The following is a 24,119-nucleotide window of genomic DNA, read 5'->3' on the forward strand; positions in this document are numbered from 1 at the left end:
GTCTAAAATTGGCTACTTGCTTTACTGCAGTGCCACTGATATGAATGGGTTCTTTCACATTTCTATTCTTTCTGAAGTCAACAATCATTTCCTTAGTCTTCTCTACATTCAGTAACAAATCGTTGTCTTTACACCATTGTACAACTGAGTTGACATCGTTTCTATACCAGGTCTCATCATTATCACTTATTAAGCCAATTAAAGTGGTGTCGTCTGCAAACTTCACGATGCAATTACTCTCATGAGATGAAACACAATCATACGTGAACAAGCTGTACAGACATGGTGACAGAACACAACCCTGAGGCGCACCTGTATTTAAAACCACAATATCAGAAGTACTTGTACCCACTTTCACAGCTTTCACAGCTGCATTAAATCCTAATACTTCAACTGGCTTTGGTCTAAAATGTACATGACATGAGTACTGTGCGGTGTGAACGCGCCCCCCCATTCTTCCAAAAGGGCACACGTGTGTCTATGTACATATGTCGTCAGTACCGCACATGAATCCCTGGGATTGAGTTTCATTTCTGTGTGCATGAATGTTAGAGCAGCTCCAATATTTACCTCGACCATTCTTCTCTTCTGTGTCGTTTGTGTGCCAGTTGTGCCTACGGACAATCCCCCTTTTCACCAACGTTGTTATAAGTTCACAATGCGGCAGAATCCAGCTCGCCTGCAGGTGAAGGAGAGGTTTACACGGCTTATTAACTGGCTTTAAAGCAACTTGTTTTGTTTTCGTCAATTTCCTACACACAAAACACATGGGGTACATAGCGTGGTATAGAAACTCTGCACAAGAGACAGCGGACCCTATAATAGCAGCCATGGCCCACAACTATGTCGCTACAATTGTGATACTTTGTGCCTAAGCTGTAGCGACCAAAAGGTGCCGATTTCTAAGCCCGGCCATTCTCCTTCACCCTTCCCAAAAGACCTTGCTTTTGCCAGTGACGACGTCGAGGTAGTCTGTAGAAACGGAGCGTTGAAGGTCTGGCAGAGTTGAGGGCACTGTGGCACTTTGGGATAATTTGTGCAAGGTTGTTATCCCTGGGAGATCTACCCCCCCAGGTCCAGTGTTATTTCTGGCTGTAAGATATAGGTAGGTGGTCAGGGATTTCCCCTAAATTTGGACCTTAGACAAAGTTCAGATTTAAAGGGCACACACTTAAAATCTGTTTTTGATAAGCAGTTTTTAGTTTTACGTTTTTTTTTTTTTGTTTTTTTTTTCGTTCCTGCAGTCTTCAACACGCTACTGCACCTTTGTGGTCTTTGGCCCATGGCTTAGGATTGCACTGCAGAAAGATTAAAGCAAAAAGAAACCAACTTTGTTCTGAGCAAACAGCAGCAAGGTACAACAGAAGTTGAAAAGGGTAGGGTGTGTAATTGTTTTTGTAAAGCACCACTTGAGAGAAAGTCGACGATATTATAAATCAACACACTTAATCCAGACAATTGCATTTTAAGTCTGCTAGATGGATTTTAATGTTTGAAAATAGCAGCGCTGAGTATTTACGGTGTTTATGGTTATTGGGATTTAAGTGGACATGAATACATAAATCAACACATAAAACTCAAGGAGCAACCAGTTGTTGAATCGCATTGTGGAAAAATAACAAGCGCAAAGATTATGTGATATAACCGTGATTTTGAGGCGGGACATGAGTGTTTAAACACGGTGAAATAAGGTCTGGTTTAAATTAAGCGGGGAAAAATGATCAGGAAAAAGTATGTATTGGACATGTATGAGAGCTAGGGTGATGTAACACATTTTAGGCATCTCAATGAATTCTCTGGAAAAACAACGGAATGGCAGTTCAACCCCTTTGGATATTTAATGTGTTTTCAGTCCATTGCTTTCACTTGACTTAGGCTGGCAGGAGAAAAGAGAGAGGTATGATTTGTGTTTTCAGTTTTCTCATGTGGAAAGTTCAACATTGGTCTGCAGGGGCACAGGTACCATGGAAAGAATAATTGCGGAAGTTTAGGAGTCTTCAGACAAAGTTTACTTTAGATTGGATATGGGAATAACTTTTGTTATGATTGATAACCAGGGATTTAGCTGTCTTGGGAGGACTGGGAACTCTCTGTTATGTCTGAACAGGCTGTCAGTCTCCACAGTATTATGGTAATGTGTTGGATGAGGCAGTCAAGCTTGGAGGCTTGTGCACAAAGTTGTGTTCCCAGTTGTGACAGTTTTAACTTAATTCTAATCATTTCAGCTAATTTCCTGGGTACATTTTAAACCTAGAAAGCCACCCTTAAAATACAAAACTTGACTCAGTAACGTTGGTAGCAGGCGGGACAGCAGAGGGATTAGATTGGCTTTCTGTGGTTAGATATCAGAACCACAAAATCTGCCAAGATAGGGTATTCTCTGAGTTAAACAGCCACAAATTGATCAGAAATGCAGCATAAAGGTTTCTTCAGACACAAAGGTGGATCAAAACGGGTTCAGGCAACCTGCATGACATAATCCATGCTCCATTGACTGTGATATTGACTGGAGGGGTATTGTGATAGACCGGGCGACCACTTACACTGGGATAGAATGACACTTAGACAGTTATAGGCTGAAAACATTGGGCTAGGTTGAAGAACTGAACTAAATATAGCTACTAGTAGTTTGATACATAGAGTTTCAAGTGTGATAAAATCATGAACTGAAAAGATATGCCATCGTAGTGGTGTATTTGCTGAGATATCATTTCTCAAGTTTGTCATCCTTGTGTCTCTCCAGGTGATGAGGTTGGCCTCCCCAGGATGGTCGGACCACGAGAGACCCCCATCCAGCCAGGAGTCATCTTTCCAGTCAGCTGGGAGTAGCTGCCCACTGTCCATGTCAGAGCTGACCGCTCGGCCTCCACACAAGAGATCACAAGATGGTAAGATACTTATTAATTTAAGAAAATTTTGCTTCCTTCTTCGTGATATTTTTGATTTTTTTAGACAGTGCCACTGGCGATCCTTTTTTTTTTTTTTTTTTCATTCCTTAAATATCCAAGAAATAAAAAGCTGTTAAGTACATCATTATTATTATTATTTATTTTTTTTATTTTTTATTTTTTTGATTTATTATTTTTTTTGACATGGATATGTTTTTTTTTACATAATAGCAAGTATCCTAACTAAAATTATCCATTTGGTATCAAAATACCTTTCAAACCTTGCTCGCCAGAAAAGCATGTACGTTTGAAAATAAAGACTTCTTCAAAAAGGCAGTGAAACCATTAACAAACCGCATTTCAGCCAATAGACTGGGAATTGAACATTCACACAAATACAGAGGATTATAGCCAAGTATCGGGTTCAGCCCTGTGGGGGGAAAGCAACCCAGAGCTATGAACATTAGATACTTTGCCTAAAGATTATTGACTTTCAACAATTCAATATCTATGAATTTAACAGTTTTTCACGGACCGCTAAGTGGTTTCTTTGAAGGACTGGTGGACATTTGATAGCCCTTCACAATAGGTCAGCTTGTTATTAGTACTTATTGATGGTTGGTAGTATTTTCTCTTTTCTAAGACTCCAGATTTTACTTTTTATAGTTAGGGAGAGTGTTATTATAGCATTTTGTTTAGTTGAAATCTTACATTGAAGTTCTGTTTAAAAGTTATAAGAAAGCTTTTATCCAATCTTAATGCAGATGCTTTGTGTATTCTGTTTATTCACCATGCTTACATTTATTTAAGGCAAAACAAATACATTCAAATTTCATTTTCAAACAACATAAGGGTTTCTGCAGCTTCTATGAAATGACCTATTTAAACTGAGATATTCGGTTCAATTTTTTGTCGTAATCTGCTGTAATTTACATAGTGCAAGCAAATAGTTTTCATTTTTTTACTTCATTGGGTACTTAGGGTGATATGGTTTAAGTACAACATTACAGTGTGCTATGGTCTGAATTATGTTTACGAATTATATTCTTCCAACACTAGTAATTATCCCTCCTCCAAACTCTTCCTTACAACAAAAACCAGTTCTTTTTTTAATTAAAAAAATGGTTTAAAAAATTAAAGGAAGAGTCAATAGTTTGATGAATATAATTTGAAAATCTTGAATTGTTAATGCGACAAGTGTGCCCTCACCCAGTTTTCTGTGTATGTTGATGTGAAGTGATTACAAGTTGGTGTATATTCTGCCAGTTATTATCCCTCCTCCAAACTCTTCCATATAACCAAAGGCAGTTCTTTTGAAAATCCAAAAAAAAAGAAATGAAAAAAAAAAAAGTAAAAGAGAAATTAAAAGGGGGGACTCAGTAGTTGGATAAATATAATTTGAATATATTGAATTCTTTATGTGTCAAATGTCCTTCACGCCAGTGTTCCCTACGTGCCGATATGAACTGATGTGTCAAATTACAAAGCCAAGCGAGGCCTGAATCCACCGCAATGTGAGACGTTCACACTAATTTCACACCCTGGTTCACCGTCTGTTTACACACACACTCCAAAACAATACCACTTGTTTTGAATTTTGCAGCCATTTAGTCATTCCCTGCTCTTAAAAGTTGAATGCTTCAGCATAACTGTGCCGTTGTTTGTTGTGTTGTCGGCTTTGTTGTGTCCTGTGTTGTTGGAAAGAAAGGTGTATTTCTGCTGGGGGGGCGGTGGTTGCTCGCTCTTTTAATTTCATAGCATGCTGGTATCCCACGGCACCTGATGAAGTTCAGTTAACGGCATGTTTGCTGATTGCTATCAGTTCTGAAAGCTAACACAGCTGTTTCACAGTGACTTTACATTGTGTTTATTCGGTCATAGTTAAATGGCTGCATTTGAAACTTTCAAACTTTTCAGAAAGTTGGGTGTGATGTATTTTCTTTTGAAATTTCAAAATTGGATTGGAAAAAAATAGCTCTTTTCATTTAAACTTTATCATTGGTTTCTGTTGATTCAATTTATAGTCAAAATCACAACACTTGAAAGATAATGTTTCAAATGAAAACTTTTTGCATAGTCAAGAAGTAAAGAGAAAGATTATATCAGTTTTTCATAAAAAAAAAAACACTGGAAAGTTGAACAGATTTATAGAGTTGCTAAGAATTGTTGCAGATATCCCCTTAGCTCTTACACAAACTAAAAAAAATCGTATGACGTAAAACTGTTTGAAAATTAAGTTTCACAATGTAATCAGGTTTTCAATACTGTCATTGGCATGCCTTTCCAGCTGTATTTTGGCCTGAAAAAATGTCATAATTATTTGCATGCTTGCATAACATGCCTCTGTTTTCAGACCAAGCTGTTAGACATTAAGAACAAAGCACCGGTAAAAAACTATTAAACATTTTTCATTTTTTTTCTGCAAAAGTAAACTGCCATTTAAGTTTTTTGAGATTTGGGTAATACAAGTGCATTTGTAAAACCTTTAGTACATTACTTTGGACTTTGATTGTTTAATTGATTGATTATGTGTGTGGGTGCCAGATTTAAAGAAATTTATCCACTTGGAAAAGTTAATAAAGGCTTTATTTTCCAAGCTGCACCTAAAACTTGTATTTTAATTTTATCATTTCAGGTCATCAAATGAGCCAGAATGAACAGGTTAACCAAAGACTCTTTCTTAATCAATATGTGAATAAGAAACTGGACACATTGACCACAATGAATGGAAACCATTCCTGGAGTCAGTTCCAAGGTTCCTCAGGAGGCTTGACCAACAGCCAAGATCCCTATAGCTCTGGATTTAACTCATCCTGGAATTATGAATCTGGATCATATCGACAAAACAAAAATTTTAGCCCAAATTCATACGGTTTTACCAGTTCTGGGCCTCATTTAGCTACATATGGGAATGTTAACCAGAGTGGTACCGGATACCTCACTGGTAGCAATGGGTATACCCAGATAGATTCCATGGGGTACCCACCACTAGATGGCAGCATTGACCAATACAAGCCAGTGTCTACAGAACTCAAGGAACACCGTCAAAGGATTGCTCAAATTGACCAGCAGTTGCTGAGTTTAGATAAAGAGATTATGAGCTGTGACGGCCAGGAGAGATGGAAAGGACTCCCACAGGAGCGGCCATCAGTGAATCTGTACCCATACAATACAATGTCTATGGGTAATTCCGTAAGGTCCAACACATCGCAGATATACCCTCATGGTAACCTTCAGACAGATTCGTCATTTCTTTCAAAGTCATCACTAAGGGAGTCATCTGCAGGAGATTATAATAGTTTTGCTCATGAAGGGATGAATTCTACTCATAATTATGACCACTCTGTGCCAAGGTTAAATACTTTTATGTCTAGTAGTCAGACTACTGACCCAACCTTGACCTTGAGTTCGTTTGAAGGTCAGGGTAAAACTCGTACAAAAATGAATGGAAGTCCCAAGTGCTCACTAAATATCCCAAAGATAGTCCAAAGACAAACAACAACAGCATTAGCAGAAAAATCAGGGAATTTTACATCTACTGCCATACAGACTAGCCCAAATAAGAGTGACCTTGACATTGCACCAAATGACCTCAGCTTAGCCCTTACTCCTGCTAAGGGCTCTCAAGGCTCCAGAGTTATGTCTTCACATAAGTTGGGTATAGGCCCCAATGTTAAAGGGCGTATCGTTCAGTCCAATCTTCCGTTGGATGATTTATCGCCACTTTTCTCCCAGGCCACACCCCTTAAACTGTCTACAGGGTTACCCACAAAAAGCGGGTCTCATCTACCTCAACCCTTGTCTAAAGGAGTAGCCATGTTGGAAGACAAAAGACCAGCAAGAGATTCAGGAATGAAATTGTCTGATGACAAGAGGGTTACTCCCTATAAGCACAGCACTCGTCACCAAAGAAGCTGGAGTTCGCCTCGATTGAGCCTCAACTCGGAAGAGAGTTTATCATCAGAGGAGGATGTGGATTCCCTTCTGAATCGCTCAGTTGAGCTCCAGTCGCACATCCGAGTTTCATGCGACGAGACTGATGCTTATCAGCCACTGTCGCCCACGGGTTGGAGGGGTTATTCACCCTCACCAACACAATTTGCACGGAGTCTGCGACGCACACACTCCGTGGAGAGTATTGTGGGAAAGTTCGATACTGATAGTAATTCTTTCACTATAACATCTATGAGGACCAACTTGCGCTGGGAAGATGCTTATGTCTATGGTTCAAGAAGCCCATCAATGGTGAGTTTACTGATCTTTTTCTGTAATTTATTTTGCTTGTATTTTGTCTATCAATTTTTTTGGGAATATCAAGAATTCCAGAATAACTTATTATATTTAGAATTCAGTGTAGAAATTTAACTCTTTTCAAAATGTTTTTTCTATTTGCACAATTTATTTTGCATTTGACTCTTTATCATGAAACCCTTCAGAAACTAATTTTCTATTATAATTATCAGGAAATAGTCTTATATTGGGGGAGGTACCACTCATTACAAGTTGGGATATTTAGCTTAATCAAAAAAAAAAAACACAGTGGCATCTTTAGAAACTGGTAAAGTTCTTCCTTCTGTGTTTCCTATTTTTCTTGGTTTTTAAGTGAATTAAGAACATTTAGATGTATATTCCACGTCCCAGCCGTAAGTCCTGGTAAGGTAAAAGGTTATGATGATATATTCACTTCATGTGACCCATGCAGAATTCTAATATTCCAATACACAGTTTACAGTTCATTCATCTTAACTCAGATCTGCACTACAAAAGAACCATGATGATAAGACTGCACTATCATTAAAGTCTAAGTAGATGACAAACAAAGAAGTAATTAAAGTTGTACAAAGACACAGTTAAGGTTGAAATCAATGAGACACTGGCACTACTGTGCTAACATGAAGTCCGCACACACCCAACAAAGACCTGAGAGCCCACTACGGACAGGAACTGTTTGTAGAAATCACTTACGCCATTCTTCACGCTCATTGATCGAAGTGGTGTGAAATTGATCTGTCCGAGAGAGAACAAATTGACACAAGACAGGAGTAATTATTGTTGGTAGTTTTATGCAAGGGTCGGGAGATCTGACACGGTTCGGTTCTTCTATTACGTTTCCTGCCTTTATCACTGTTAATTATTGGTAAATTGATTAAGTTGTTTGATGCTGCATTTTGGACCTGAACCGTCATGGGCTTTTTTTTTTTTACATGTCTGACCACTCCTTTAAATTCAAGGCTGGAAAGCAGCTAAATTTTATCTTGGTTGGTCTTTTCCATATCATTTTCTATTGTGAATTTTATGTATTTATTTATTTTTTTTTTCCTGTTAAAATTGATTTATCAAAATCCCCTTTGTAGCACCTATGGTTATTTTTTCAATAGGAGAAAATTGTGAATTTAACAAAAATGTTTTTAAGTCATAATTTCTATGAAATGAAAATTTCTTTTGAGTGGTAGCACATATATTAAAAAGCAGCCTACTCTTTAGTAATATTATATGCAGTAAAAGCACCACAAATGCTGAAAGTTTGATATTTTTTTCCCATTGAAAAGATTAAGTAATTACAGTTTGTCTGATGTAAGAGAATAATTAATGGATACATTCTGAAGTTAATCAGCTGAGTACTAGGGTATGTTATTGATGTAATTGGTCATTGTTTGTGTCAAATTGTTATATATGTCATTACATGGCTGAAATCACTGCTATGATTATGAAAAGAAAAGGGCATTTGTTTTATATAAGACTATTTCACACACAGTGCTCAGAATAACAGCAGAAAAATTGATTACCCCATTATAAAAAAGGTATTCAGTGTGTAAAGAAATTGGTGTTACTCATTTTGTAAATTTCAATAAGATGAGTTATTTGTTGAAAAACATTTAATATAATTTACATGTCAAAATATTTAACTCTAGGTGGAAATCTTAACACTGTGTTAAAAAATTTATCTAAGGAGACTGAAGGGCTGAAGTTGTATTGGACCCTGTTCCCATACCTAGATTGATCTAACAGGAGTAACCCATCTCTGAGGGTTTTCTCAATAAATTACATTCAGCTTACTAGTAAGCAGCTCTGACAACTGGTAAGCCTACTGAGGCTGTTAGGAGGAAATTAACTATCGTTTACAGGGGCGGACCCAGAGCTATTTTCTGACAGTCTTCCAAATTATCTTTGTTGATTCATCCTCTAATTTTGACCGTCTTCCAAAATGAAAAATTGGATACCCGTCAATGTAAACTTGAAAATCTGACCGTCTTCCGGAAGACCCAGAAGACGGTCTAAATCCGGTTTAGCCCCTGGTTTAGCAGCTTCAGTTGGCGTGCCAGACATCTAAACCGCTTAAGCTGAGAACAATTTAGCAAGAATCCCCTCAAAGATAGGTCAATCCTGCTAGATCAATCTAGGTATGGGAATGGGGTCTTAGATGGCAGTGATGGCTTGGCTGTAGGTAAAAACTAAAATATTGATGGAGTCACCAAGGGCTGTGTATCCAGGCAGACCTGGCTAAGCAACAAAAGTCATGAAATAAAAGAAAAAAAAACTAAACTTGCTCCCAGGGTCCTCCGCGTATTGAAGCACTGTGGGTTTAGCTATACTCCGCTGAACTCTCTCCCTTTCATCTTCACCACAATAATACAATCAGCAAGTTTGTGTCAACTGCCTTCTAATTCCTTTAACAAGTGATGCAAGAAATATTTTAATCAGGTAACAAGTTTTGTCAAAGCCCGGTAGCGCTCTCCCTCCTCGAGTTACTCTGCAAATTCAAAGGTGACGCTGCGACAATGAGCCACAAGTAACATGCGAGCCGATATTGATTCAGAGCAAACAAAATAAAGCATATTACGTAAACATGTTGAAAAAATAGGCGTGCGGTAAATGGAGGCAAGACCTCATGGAAAGGGGCGACCCCAATCTCTGGGGGTCACGATGTTAGCATGTGCTTGAAGGATTATGTTCAAGTTAATAACGCTGTGGTTTACTTTGATATGAAAATTAACACCCGTTACATTAATTTTGACTACTTGAAGCAGTTAGATTTTGATAAAAGGGTAATACTGGACTTACTCTGGTATTATAATTTAAAACCAATTATGATTATGTTATAACCATGGCAACAGGTTGCCAAGTTTTAAAGTGATTGAGGATAATTTATTTCAGTTAAACTACCTCAAAGTTACATGTCTAAATTATTTCTCTAGTTATGGAGTTTTGTATAGAAATTTTTTTTTTTTACATTTCAATCAAGTTCCAGTTTGGCGCACATGTTGTTTACATAGAGCCTCAGTTTTGTAATGGATTATGGGGTAATTTTTTTCTTAAACTCCTTTAGTTGTATAATTGAATTTTGTGAGATTACATTACAGTATGCAAAGGTCATAGCAAAGCACATTCAGGGTTCTGCGCCAGCTTTGTTTATCCTATCTCCCTAGCAACATAGCAGAGAAATGGTTTTTTGGGGGGTTTTAGTAAAGGCGACAGAGAAACATGTTTTGATACTTTGGTAAGTGAATTTTTTGTTTTGTTTTCCTCTAGGTTTCCCCTACATTGAGAGACAGCCTCAAAGGTAGATGTTATTCGCCAAGCTCAAGGTATGTGCCTTCGTTTTTTTATGCCTTTTACTTCCACTGGAAAAAACTATTAAATCAGCTTTAGTTTAATGTAAATTCCTTAAAGCTCATTTCAAGATATATAGTTCTGAGAGACATTTCAAGCGTGGCAGTCAAATTCAAAGGTCGAAGTAAATGAAATAGTTCGACTTTTGTACTGAGCATGGTTGCACTGGGTCAGAGCTTGCTATATGTTTCCTCCCTTCTTTAGCTGATGTTAAACATGTTACAAGGAAGGCATGCTGTGATGGCAAAGCATTACCCTGTTTCCTAGAATTACGCTCAAACCAAATTGAAAGTGTTAAAGTAATCTGCTTGCCTTACCCTTAAGATACATTTTGAAAATAATTTAATGTGATTAGCCATTGCCTAATTCAAAGAATGCCCTTCATTCACTTGTTGAACCTCCAATTCTGTATTTTCAAGCATCTTTTGTCATTTCCTTAGTACATTTCCTTTTTTTTTTTTTTTTTTTTTTTTTGCAAGAAAGAACTGGTAGGGAAAGGTTATGATAACTTGCTTGAAATCTTAGTGTGGATTGCTTGTGATATTTAATTTTCCAAAAAGTCAGCAAAGAAAAAAAAGCAATTTGTACAATTGGTTGTTTGTTTCTTTAACAGCAAGTGATGTGCAATCGTGATTGCCAGGGTATCCATTAAGTGTCCAGTTACTGGTCACTTGTGTCCCATACCTGACTGTGATTAGCACCCTTAGGCATGCCTCCCCCTTTTTCTCTTTCTATTTCTGATATTCTAAGTATAGAACTGTTACATCTCTTCCCAAATTACTTGGGGGCATTTTGCTATTGTGATACAGGCTGGTGTTTTGGGGTTCTCAAATTAAAGCATTGTATACCAACTGACTGTTGAAATGTTATGTGACTCTCTGTGCTACTTTGGTTGTCCAGACTATTGTCCTGTGCCCAGGGTGTTGATGCTGGCAGAGTTCACTGGCCACGTTTTACAAAGATTGTGGAAAATACCCTGTGGCTACGGCAGGCTTGACTCCTGCAGCCATTAACTAATGCCCAAAGGCACAGCAGTGGTTGCTTTCATTGTGACTTGCGACAAAGGGGACCTATGATTCAGGCAGTTTTTATTCGTTTTTTACATTTATGAAATTTGACTTCTGATCCTTGAAGGTGACAAGTGGGCCTTGACTCCAGTTGTAGACCAAAGTGGGCCTCACATAATGTAATTGATATCTTAAAAAGAGTAAAAGTTGAAAAATATTAAAAGCACATCCAGAAATCCTGGCTTGAAATTAAGGGATTGCAAAGATAATTGAACATGACATCCACACGTTTTACTCTGAAAATAATATTGCTTTATTACCCCCAAGATGAATGCAAAGGTTGGCCGTAATTATTTGCTGATTGAACTTTGCTGCTGAGAAGATGTATGTCAGAAACTGTCACAGGACAGTTCATTTTAGTATGCCTGTCACATGACTTGTGTCACATGACTTAGAGTTGTCAGTTTCTGTAGAAATACTGAAGGCATTCTTTCTTTTGCTCTTGGTCTTCTGCTTTACTTGAGTTTGTGAGTGCAGAGATAGATTTTTGAGAGAAAATTAAATACATTTACTTCAACGGAATGGCTGATTATCTTCATAGATTTCAAAGTAAAACTTTCAAGAATATGTAATCTGCATAACAGCTTAAATTCTTTCAAGTATAGAAATCTTGTCCACTCTTGTCAATTAAGTCCATTGATCACACTGACCCAAAAACACGGAGAGTGAATTTAGAATAACTTAAGCCATAGTCTGAATTACTGGTTTTAGAATGTCAATATTGTCTCTTTGCTAAGTGAATTTCCTGGATTTTGTTTCCCAATTCCTGCAGTTGTTTCCTGGAAAATGCAGATGAAAGAATTGTGGTGGTATGGATTAAGAGGCATGGAGTCGATAACTGTGATGCTTTATCATATCAGGAAATTCAGCGAGGTGCGCTTTCAGAAAGCTGTCCATTATCGTGAACACACGTACATGCTGCAGGAAATTCAGCAGAAAAGATTCCATGTTCGTTCCACTCATTTTCACTTGTCTGGGGTGGGTTTTAGTGTTTGTGTATATTTGATTTTAGTATTTCTCAGTGCTTTGGCAGTGTGTCTTCTCTAGTTATATTTAGTTTTCTATGTAGAGGACAGGATGTTTAAACAGAAGGCACATATTTTTCACTTCTCATCTTTCCTTCCCAGTTTTAAGTTGTTTGTTTTCCAAGATGTAATTCTGAACCACAAAAGAGCTTTAGCCTTATATCTGGATTCAAAGTTTTATACTAGAATTTTAGTCTGCTTTGGTCATTGTGTTGTACATGTTTTATAACAGGAAAGACAAAGCTAATATTTCAAACGTATACTTTGTATAAGACTTGGGTTCCCATAAATTTATAGTACTAGCAGGATCGTTCTAACTCTGGGGGGATTCTAGCTAAATTGCATTCAGTTTAAGAGACTTAAATGTCTGTCACACCCACTGAAGCTGCTATGGGGGTAATTAACTTTCGTACACACTTAAACTGAATGCAATTTAGGGAGAACCCCCTCGGAGATAGATTGAATCCTGCTAGTCGGATAGGGATATGGGCATGGTCCCTAAGTGAACCAATTTGGTTTTTATCTCTGAAATAAAGTTCAAACCAGTTTCCAAGTCACAGATCCTTAAATTTATGTAAAACTGGTCCCAAACCCCCGAAATGTAGCCCTCTCTGAAGTAATAGATATTTGAGGACAGAAAAGAAGAAATGTGGAAGATTTTTCAGCTGTCATCTTCTTACCTTAGACTTGTTGGTTTGTCATAGTAATTTATGATTTTTACTACCGGACTTGTTTTTTTCTGTTAAAATAAAAATGTATGTGGTTTTAACTGATTTCTCCTCAGTTGAAACCAGTTGTAATTGTTTTCAGAAATCAAGTGAATGAGCTCAAGAAGTATTTTATTAATAATAGCAAATTGATATAAATATTGACATACTTTTGTAACAAGTACATTTCTTAACAAGATTAATTTTGATTTTCTCCATGATATTTACACCATGGGGTAGTGTTGAGACCAAAGCATTTGTTTGCAGTTTAAAACCGGGGTCTGACTGTGTAAATTTAACACTTTTTCAGAAGTGTTTCTGTTATTGATATTACTCATATTACACATTGTTTCACTGCAAGGGGCCCCAAAATTTGTTTCTGTGTTGTAAAACAAAAGCGGAACAAAACTCCCCTGCAGATATGTACAAACAGGATAGGGTTACCAAGTCTGTATGGTGCGGTTAACGGCACTGACTTGTTACAACCTGGCGTTAGCCCCAGACTGCTGCCATTGAAAACAACCCAGCTTTGTAAATTGTAGCAAAAACATATCAATATCGGGTCAAACAATTTTAATGACTGTTTTTAATGTGGTAGCTGAGGTGAAAGGCAGGGAGTAAGATACAATGGTTTTTCTGACCCCCGCATCTATTTGACTTTCCGGCTGAAAAGTTGATGATTTAAAGGAGACGTGATACGCACAGTCAGCATAAATAGTATTTACTCTTGCTGGACAATCAACATTTTTATGCCCTTTTATTTCTCTTTCATACTTCTGGTTCATTGGCCATTCAGACATATTTCTTAAATCATGCTACACAATAAAACGTGACGTTGGTAAACTTTAATGTTTTCACTTTTACCAGCGGTATTTTGTCTCAAGGTGATTTTAATTTTCGTTAATTCATAACAAGGTGAAGATCGTATGACTTTACCTTGGTTGGCAGCCAATCCTGGATTTAAATTAATGGTGGTTAATCGGTTTGTTTTCATATTTTGTTATCATTTTATCTGAGAAATGCTTGAGAAGTTCAACTTTAAACTGATATGACTTTGCCTTGGGCTGTACAGCTGTTATTTCCACTTCTGATGTGAGATAATATCTAGACTTAACAGATGATTAACACCATATTATTTTGGAAATTTTATACAATATCTCTTGGCGATCCTTAAACCCTCTTTACTTAACATTTGAATATTGCAAAAAGAAAAGTTGGATGAATAAAGCTGCTAAGATGTATGTAACTTTAAGACTCTAAAGCAGATCTTGATTTCTGTTGTAATGCTTAAAGCTTTAGCATGTGGCACCTGTTTTAACCAAAAATTTTCCCCCAAAGTGGTCTCAGACTTTTGATTAAAATTTTAGCCTGCTTTGACTCAAGTTAAATAGTCTTTTTTAATGAAATACAGTGCCTGTTTTAGACCATTAAATAGTACTATGTTCAAGTTGACTGCTACGGATCCCAAATTGAAATAAAATAATTTTTGGGGTCTATAACTTTAGACTTATTTTCAATGTTAAGTTCTGTATGAAACTTATGAAACTGGACACTGTTTTAAATTAGTAGAATCCTGATATTACATTTACTTTTCAACTCATTTTATATCTTTTTATAATGTCAGCCTCAGTCTGTCAAATATATCAACTGTTATGTGTCACTGAACTAGAATGCAATCAGCTGTTTGACTGAATATGTTTTCTAGCTTATATTCCATTATAGTAACAGTTACATTACAGCAACAATTACGCTAAAATTACAATTGACCATTTCAGCAGCAGCACTTGTATGCTAAGATCTACGACAGAGGAGAGCACGAATGGTACGTCATCGTCGCAGTGGGCCATACGACTGATTGAGGCTCTTCACAACACAGACCCTGTAACCAGACAGTGCTTAGTTTTGAAGGTATGGAGCAAGTCGTGGATATTTAGATAGTATCACAGATAAAATATCAAATAAAAATTCAGCCACAGTATTTGTCTGTATTTGTCAGGGTAACAATAAATTCATATACAAACAAATACAGTTACTATTTTTACTATTTCAAACATTTTGCAAAAATTAACATGTGAGCATAAACTTAGAATACCATAAAAGCAGTATTCTTTGATTAGAACTCTGACCTTTTCCCCCACTTAATATTAGAAATAACACCAAATTGATTTATGAATTTCAAAAAAGTTCAGGAAAGTTCATAGCCTTAGTTATATGGAAAATTAAATCTTTCAGGCAATCGCTTGCTATTGATAGAATTTTGATTAATATGTCCAAAACTGTGCCAGTCTTTTTAGTATGTTCCCCCAGTTTATCAAAACCACATTGAATGGCTTTACCTGATGTAATATTAATCATATACACCCTCAAGATTAGTATTTATATAAAACTGTAAGGCAGTTGATAGCTCTCTAGTTTTTAAAATAAAGCTTTTATTATAAGGACCCTGTTGATTATGAGTTTGAATTATTTGTTGTTATTGTAATATTCATGTGAAACATTGTTATGAAACATTGCATATTTAATGAATGGTAGACCAGTATAGACTGTACTAACACTAAGCCGCTATTGTTGTTATTCATGTATGTGATCAAGCAGCGATGATTGTTTACTATTGGAAATTAGGCTGCTCTGTAAATATCTCCTTTATCGTAGCTGTACCTGGTTATTCACTAGGCAGGTGTGAGCTGAAAGGTGTTAATTAATCTTAGAACTGTTTAATTTGATAGGTTAATACACCTTGTGTGAGCAGAATGAGTGAATTGAATTTGTCAGGAAATAATTCAGAATTGGAAGGAAATTTGCTGTTACATTGACAATGAATTAATGCCATATTTGTTTTATGTGTAAATGGTTCACTTAATCTAAAAGCAAACTACTAAGTAATGAACTTGATACAAAATGCTTCAACATCATATCCAAGAGAAATGTGCTAAGAAGAGAAGAGAGAAAATGAAAGATTGGAGTTTTTGGTTTGAAACGAGCTTTAAATTTATTTGAAAATTTTAATCCACCTGCATGAAATTAACAAGCATGAAATGAACTTAAGTGAAATCAACAAGTGTGAAATTTACAACCATGAAATTTACCTGCAGGAAACAAACAACCATGAAATAGCGACGTAACTTGTTAGCCGTTATAATGTTTTCTTTTCTTCTGGTTATTGATAAGAAAAATAGCACGAGGAGTGTGATTGAAAATGCCGGCTTCTACTTAAATAATCCCACCCAACCGAGACCGTGTAATCAAAACAAAATTTACCATTCGGTTACTTTTCAAATGTGTTTATACAATCTTTATATTGGCGAGCTTCAAGTAGTTGACACAATTGCCATGTGATTCTCGTGTAATTTAATGGCATTGTGAATTGGTTTGTAGAGTCAGTAGATTGCTGCCTTCTACCATGAAAACATTATTTCTGTGATCATGATAGTGCAGAGGTAATTTGTTTCAGGAAAAAAAACATGTTTACTGTTTATGAAAATTATTACTACTTTTTACAACTTCTCCTAGCTACTTTTGGGCTGGGGATTGGATTTTGTTTTCTGAATTGTGAGTAAGATTTGATCCAAGCTTCGTGATTTCAATTTACAGGTCTTGCAGTTAAGTTGAACCAGTATCTATTATTTACTTTAAATTAGTTGTTATAATTAATGTGTATTTGTAGGCACGGTGCTTTAGAAGATGGCAGAGCTTGGTAAGAGAAACAAGACGACAGAAAACTGATGACAACCAGTAAGTTTTTTATGAAAAGAATGTTTCCTGTCACAATGGTATTCCTCAACATAATGGGAAATATCCATAACAACTTGTTAACTTCAGATTATCTGTATATTATATGTTATTATTACATAATATGTATTTTATATGTTATTTTTGTATAAACATTTAACAAAACTTCCTTGATTATGAAAGTATAGCAAACGGACGACTTAAAAAACACTTAAAAAGTGTTAGAAGTGAGTAACTGTAATTTATCTGTTGATTAAAATGCTGTTGGAATTCTTTACTACACAAGTCTTTCTTCTCTCTCTAGTGCTATATGTTATTATCATCGAAAACTGCTCGCAAGGTGCTTCAGACATTGGCGAGAGGAGGTAGATAATGGCAGACAGTTGCATGCTGCCATTGCCCTCTACAGGAAACATGCACTGCGCAAAGGAATTCAGGGACTAAGGTTTGCTGTGCAACAGTCACGCCACCTAGAGGATGTTTTAGAGACTAAAATGAAACAGCACTTACTGTCCAAGTATTTCCATGAGGTAAGGCCCAAGTTAACTCAATAGGTTTAACATAACCATTTGGTTTATGGAAGACCACGTGGATTTATTTCCATATTTTTTCACAGTAACATCATGTCTGTTGGGTCGACATCCACAACTGGTCTTCTTATGTGTATTGTACATGTATCACTAAATATTTCAGAATTTTTTTTTCCCAAACAATTGTTATCTAAATGTATATTGATAACTCTTTTCATATTTGCAAAGAAAAAGGGGGGGGGGGGGGTTAAAGGCTGTAGAAGATTGTTTAAAATTAAAATTAAATCATCATTATCATTTTTGTAATTATTTTAGAATGCAACTTTTTGTTTATATAATACGAAAAGAACGGCATTTTTAGTTTAGGTTTGTTTTACTGAGTGTAATATAATAATTACACATTTCATTCACTTCATCCAATTCTCTTCAGTGGCAGGAGAGAGCCAGTGACAGCAGGGAAAACACTATCCGTGATGCCTTCAATCGCTGGCGGCAGTTTAAGCTGCAGTCAGAGCGTATGAAGCTTCTGGAGAACATGGCGGAAAGGCGTCTCCTGTCCAAGGCGTACAGCGTGTGGAAGGGTCACTTTAAGGATCAGCAACAGGAGGGCGTGGCTGCTCTGCACTACAAGTCAGTTTTGAATTTTATATGGTTTTGAACATTTAAGGAATAGATAATTAAATCACGTAATGGACACAGCATGTGATTTAAATGTCCATTCTATAATGTTGTTTAAAACTAAATCGGGATAAATCCAAATATTCCCATTGACATTTGAGAGAGTTTTATTATCCATTGAAAGTAGAAGGATAATGCATCTAGAAATTTTCTCAAACCTGTGTGTCTGTTACACACTGATACTTGCCATCATACACAGTGAAAGTGACAAACTGCTTTGATGATAATATGAATAAAGATTTGTAGTAGAATTGTAACAAACTGCTTGCAAGGTAATTTTGATTATGATATCAAGTTGTTCATATATTTGTTGAAGTTATTCATTATCTCTTGGGTTTTCATTGAGTATGTTTTCCACCCCCAGGGTCACAGTGCTGGGGAAGGGCTGGAAGGCCTGGAAACACTTCACCACCATCAGTCTAGTCAGGAGTAGGAGGAAAGAAGTCGCCAAGTGAGTTATTTAGAATTTTTACCTTGATTGTAATCTGACTTATCTTTATCACAGATATGGTTTAGAGGTTGAATAACCAATGATAAAATAACTTTGAAGTGACATCCACTTATCAGTAGTTAATTTCTGATCATTCCTGAACAGGGGATGTTTCCTGAGGAAATGAAAATACAGTGAAGAATTTGACAAATAAAGTCTTTCTTTGAAAGAATGATATAAAACATTCTCTTTATGTAGGATCCATTATGAGGAGCGCCTCCTTCACAGGACGTTCCACCACATGAAAGAGACAGCACAGAAATCTCAGACAGCGGAAATATTCTACCGTCGTCGTCTTTTGGCCAGGATGTTCCGACAGTTCCACGAGGCATCCCAGCTCAGCAAGGCTCATCGACTCAGAGTAATGGCGGAAACTAAGGAGTACAGACGCCTGGTGCTACTCAAGTCTTTCTTTGCTCGCTGGAGAGAAGAGCTGCGGGAACAGAGAGCAAATAATGTTGCCAGGAAGAGACTGGAGAGGTATGGATAGTGGGACTGATCTTGTATGATTTCAGGAATATGAATTATCTGCCCCATAGGGGTTTACCTCTTTATATGTGTGAGAATAATCAAGAAAATGGCTTGAATTTGTATGGAGTGTTCAAAAATGAGGATTTCTTGGGAGGTGACATTTTTACCTTTATTTTTCATAGATTGAAACACCCTAAAGTCATGCTGATCTGTTACTTTGTTGTGAGTTCTGCTTTATTTCATTCAAGATTCCCGCGCCAAGTCACATGATAGCAGGTGTCATGCGACACCTGGTGCGACGCGTAAACAATACATAGACTAATACACTACAACTTTATGGCTAATATTCTCTGGGAAAAAATGTATGATATATTAACAATTGTCGCCTTTTTCTTTTTCATAGCCGTGCCTTTGAAATCTGGAAACTCAGATGGCGTCGTAACTTGCTCCATCGCCAAGTAAAAGAAACCAGGGCCAATGAGGAACTAAAACACATGGTGCTACAAGGCTGGCAGGAGGCAGTACGGAGGCAGCGGCAGGATAGGGAGGCAGCAGTGGAACTGCTAGAGAAGGTTGTGTGTAGTCACTGGCTGAGAGAGTGGCATGACTACACACAGAGAATGGTGGAAATGAGGTGGGCAGACTTACTGATCTGCAGACCCATCATACCAGTATGGCTGGCCCATCATAAAAGGAAGCCCCTTAGAGTGCATTTTCAGACATTTAAATCGATCCAACTAGATTGACCTAACTCCCTGGGGGTTCACGCTAAATTGCTGTCAGCCAACCGAGCACAGTAGTTAATTACCCCCTTACAGCTTTTAGTTGGCAGGACAGTAATCTAGTGAGACTCCCCACAGGGATAGATCGATTTAAAATCTGTGAGAATGGGCTCACTGCCTCCACTTGCACCATTAAAGAGATTAAGTCTCAGCTCCAAGGTTTAATTGCTAGATCCCTGCAGGGACGGTACATGTGGAAGTGGAGAGACTATCAGGATATAATAAGCAGCTTCCTTTTAAGTGGGTTGGCCATATTTGATCGACAGATCTATAAGTCCAGGGATCAACTTGTTCTGAATGTGCTCTAATATCCTCTTACATCTTTGCCTGCTACCATATATACAGAAGGTATTTATTGTCATAAAACTTAAGATGAATTTGACAAACTTGGTTTTATAAAAATATCAGGTGCAAAAGATAAAAAAAGGTCAATTGTTCCAGTGGTTTGGCAGTTCACTTGTGTTTAAGAATGATATTTTTGAAATATTTCTCTCCCCTTTACAGAGCCAGTTATGCAGAATTTGTCCAAAAGAGGGCACTGCAGACAAAGCGTCGTTACATGAAGACATGGCAGGCCCACCTCCATACTAAACTCACCCAGCAGAAAGCTAAAGAGTTGTGGACGTTGAAGTGTGTGCGACGTGCTGTGTACAAGTGGCACTCACTGGTATACAGGAGAAGACTGGAGATCATGTTACAGCAGTCCCAGCCACTTAGGGATAGGGCCTTGGTGAAGGGTAAGTGTGCCCTGAGAGAGAAAGAGAGAGAGAGAGAAAAAGAGAGAGAGAGAGAGAAAGAGAGAGAGAGAGAGATGGGAGGGGGGTCACAGACTAAATGAGAGACAGAGAAAAGGAGAAGAATCACAGACAAAATGAGAGAGAAGGGGTAGAATGCATGGTTTTAAGCTGAAAGAAGGAGAGATTAGGAATAGAGGAGTGAAATGTGAATAAAGTAAGAAAATTTGTCATATTTGGAGAAATTTTTTGAAGTTTGGTTTTTCTTGTCTACCACAAAATAGTCTATACAAACAAGTCATGTTTAGATATGATGCAATATTTTTATCACCACACTGTCACTATTACAGCCTACCTGAAGAGGTGGATTCATGCCAAGCAGCAGCTAGACTGTGAGAAGGACCGCGCAGACATCGCGTACAGCGCCATGCAGAAGAAGGGGCTGCAGCGGATGTTTGTCAGGTGGAGAATTCTTACGCAGCAGGAGCTGACTATAGCACCTCTCAAGTCTAAGAAGAGGAGGAAAGAGATAGCTAGGTAGGTATCCAGCTGTTGAGTCTTACTGAACATTTCCAAGGACAGCAGAGTGAAGTTTGACATAACTTTTGCACTGACTGGAGACTGCTGAAATCTGGGTGAGATGAAATGTTAGTCTTTTGACATGTTTTGGATCTTAACCAGTTTTGGTTTATCTTTGTATTAGACCACAACTTTGATATAAATATGGAAGCATGTTTATGTACTTTTTAACCAAGCTTTGCAAAGAGTATTTCTGCCTTCTAGCCAAGTATGGAGGTATTCTTTAATTTGAGCAAAAAATCATTAATACCAAACTGGCCATTATTAGTGTGACAAATGGCAATACACTTACTTTTTGCACCCCGAGACAGAGGTTGTCATCTGCTGTGATATCTAATGGTATTTTGTACTTTTACAGGGTATTTGACAGCTGGAGGGCTAGGGTGCTTACTAAGAGGAAAGGACTAGAACTGAAGGCCAGCTTCCACCATCTTCAGATGCAGAAGATCTTCACAAAGTGGAGGTAATGTCAGTGTTTTCACAGGGAACAGTTTGACAATAACATTCTCATAAGTGAGAATTTGAAGGAACGTTATTTTGTGTGAGTAAAAAAATCAGGTGTTTGAGTTGTACAAAAGTCCATTTTATGTTGAAAGTAAGTACCATTCAGATATGTCTTTTTTCATGATTATTTTACTTTCAGTTCTCAAATCAGATCAAAAGCTCATTATGTCCAATAATTGTCTTGATACTGTTGTTTTAGGTTAAAGACCCAAAGTCTTGTTCTCCAACAAAAGGTGGCGGTGTCATCACACCTCCATCTGCTCCGTCAGTGTTTTAGTGGCTGGTGTGAGGTGGTAGAACGTAAGAAGAACTACGAGAATTTCACCAAACGTTGCTCCCAGCAACATCTCAGACGGGCATTCCAGACGTGGAGGTGTAACTTAGGAGAGGTGCGAGCTGAACGAGAAGAAGAGGAAGCTGAGCAGGTAAGAAGGAAAAGATGGCGCTACTCAAGTCAAAAACATTTTGGCCTGCTAACACCATGGTTTAAGAATCTGCTGGCCCAAAACAAGTACACTGCCCTGTTACTGAATTTGCCACTGTTTTTTTGCATAAGACCTGTGTTAACATTGCAGACTGTTATGTCAGAATTAGAGCATTATAGTATAGCATGGTAATTGAGATTTATGAGAGTATGGGGGTGCATTCAATAACCTTTTATTGAAAATAGTTGGTAAAGATATTTCATATTCCTAACAAAGGGAAGGAAGCATTAAAGCAATGGAGATTTCAAAATTTATTCCACTATGAACAAAACACAATAACATTGTAAAATTTCAATAAAAGAACATTGACAACAAGTGTGACATATATACTAGTCTTGTATGTAATCAGAAATATTTCTTCATGTCTCATATAATTTCCAGGCAAGAGTGAAGACCCTGCTAGCTTCCTGTCTGCGTACATGGCGTGCTAAGCTGTCCCAGCAGCGTTGGTTGGAAGAGACGTTGTTGAAGAGAACTGCAGAGCAGCACTGTGCCAGACTGGTCCGCGGGTGCTTCATCCAGTGGAAGCTGCAGTACCAGGGGGCCGCCAAAGCCAGGTAATGAGGGCACACACCATACAACAACCCAGGCTAGTTTGAGGGGGATTGCAAACACTCAGACTTCCCTAGGCTTGTTTTAAAGATAGTGCTGACCACAGGGAAATTGTCTGAAACCTATATCCTCCTCAGTATATTATGTCAATTTTCATTGTATAGTGTAGAATGGAAAAAATAGGGGATTTGATGCTTTATCATTGTTATTTCTATCAAATGTATTAAGTAAAGTGAAACGTTGCCTGTGGTATCAGATATCTTAAGTACAGAAAAAGTAGGTAATACGAGAATGCATAGAGCTTTTTCTAGTGATTTTCGTAACACCATTTGGCTTTGTAGGTACCTGGAGGAAGAATTAGGTCAGCGTCGCCTGCAGCGCATCTTCAAGGTATGGCAAGACCAGACCAGCCAGTCTTTCCACGACTCCATAGCGCAGTTCCATGCCAATATGGCGGCCATTACCCCACGGGACAGTATGGAGAGGAATGACTCAGTCCTGTCTGGGTTGTCGCAGACGTCGTCCGTCAGCAGTAGTGGCTTCCAGAGCATTCCATGGCAGCAACACAGTGGCATGGGTGAGTATTTGAAATACAGAGAAAGAGGCTGTCTATCTAAAATATAGAGAAAGCGCATTTCCTTCTAAAATCTTAAGTGAGACATGGAATGTGGTTTCTAGGATTTTAGTTGATTTGCATGCCACTGTCAAAATTACAATATTTTAAAAAGTAACAATCCTCTTTTTAATTTGTGTATCCATAGTGCATCATATTGATGGTTTTTCATAAAAGAATCAATTTTTCGTTGCTTGTGTGATTTCCACAACTATCAGAATATAATGTTTATTGTATGATACCTTCACTATTTTCTTATGTCTAATACATCCTTATTTTATGATAAATAATATCCTTATAAATTACATTATTGAATGTCCCTTTCAGCCTACCCCTTGAACGGTCAACTGGACAGTTCAATGTCCACCTCCCCAACACTGGATGGTCAGCACTTTGGCCAGCTACTGATCCAGGATCTGATCCATGTTGGGAAAGATGAGGAGAAAGATGACGTGTTCTCATACCATGAGGTGCTGAGCCAGTCAGACATAGGGTCAGCTGTTAGCACACCACGCTTTAAACTTCTGGACAGTCCTAGGAAAAGGTGATTATTGTCAAAAATAGTATTGTTCACACCTTAAGACCTTTTTGGTATAGTATTGGTATTTAGACTTAAAACTGCCTTTCTTTGTCATATAATACTATTTAAAGATGCATACAAAGTCAATTTTTTG

At 37.5% G+C, this 24,119-nt stretch overlaps 1 protein-coding gene across 8 annotated transcripts in view; it reads left to right on the forward strand.

Annotated features, from left to right (window-relative positions):
- LOC106162489 (uncharacterized) overlaps positions 1-24,119 on the forward strand; it is a 57,595-nt gene that overhangs the window by 32,231 nt on the left and 1,245 nt on the right. For 5 of the 8 annotated variants that reach the window (XM_086996288.1, XM_086996291.1, XM_086996295.1 and 2 more), the window contains 17 exons: positions 2,744-2,888; positions 5,524-7,133; positions 10,419-10,474; positions 15,074-15,206; positions 16,963-17,030; positions 17,332-17,557; positions 17,988-18,187; positions 18,600-18,686; positions 18,924-19,205; positions 19,600-19,830; positions 20,483-20,715; positions 21,063-21,249; positions 21,650-21,754; positions 21,995-22,220; positions 22,662-22,837; positions 23,174-23,409; positions 23,773-23,989. In XM_086996288.1, coding sequence (XP_086852414.1) covers positions 2,744-2,888; positions 5,524-7,133; positions 10,419-10,474; positions 15,074-15,206; positions 16,963-17,030; positions 17,332-17,557; positions 17,988-18,187; positions 18,600-18,686; positions 18,924-19,205; positions 19,600-19,830; positions 20,483-20,715; positions 21,063-21,249; positions 21,650-21,754; positions 21,995-22,220; positions 22,662-22,837; positions 23,174-23,409; positions 23,773-23,989 — 4,418 coding nt within the window. Of the gene's footprint in view, positions 1-464; positions 1,106-1,354; positions 1,898-2,743; positions 2,889-5,523; positions 7,134-10,418; positions 10,475-15,073; positions 15,207-16,962; positions 17,031-17,331; positions 17,558-17,987; positions 18,188-18,599; positions 18,687-18,923; positions 19,206-19,599; positions 19,831-20,482; positions 20,716-21,062; positions 21,250-21,649; positions 21,755-21,994; positions 22,221-22,661; positions 22,838-23,173; positions 23,410-23,772; positions 23,990-24,119 lie in introns of those variants that run through there. The other 3 variants (XM_086996292.1, XM_086996296.1, XM_086996290.1) reach the window with 3 other exon arrangements.

Source organism: Lingula anatina, chromosome 9 (assembly GCF_051362555.1).
Source record: "Lingula anatina isolate TDL-2025a chromosome 9, LinAna3.0, whole genome shotgun sequence".
NCBI lineage: Eukaryota > Metazoa > Brachiopoda > Lingulata > Lingulida > Lingulidae > Lingula > Lingula anatina.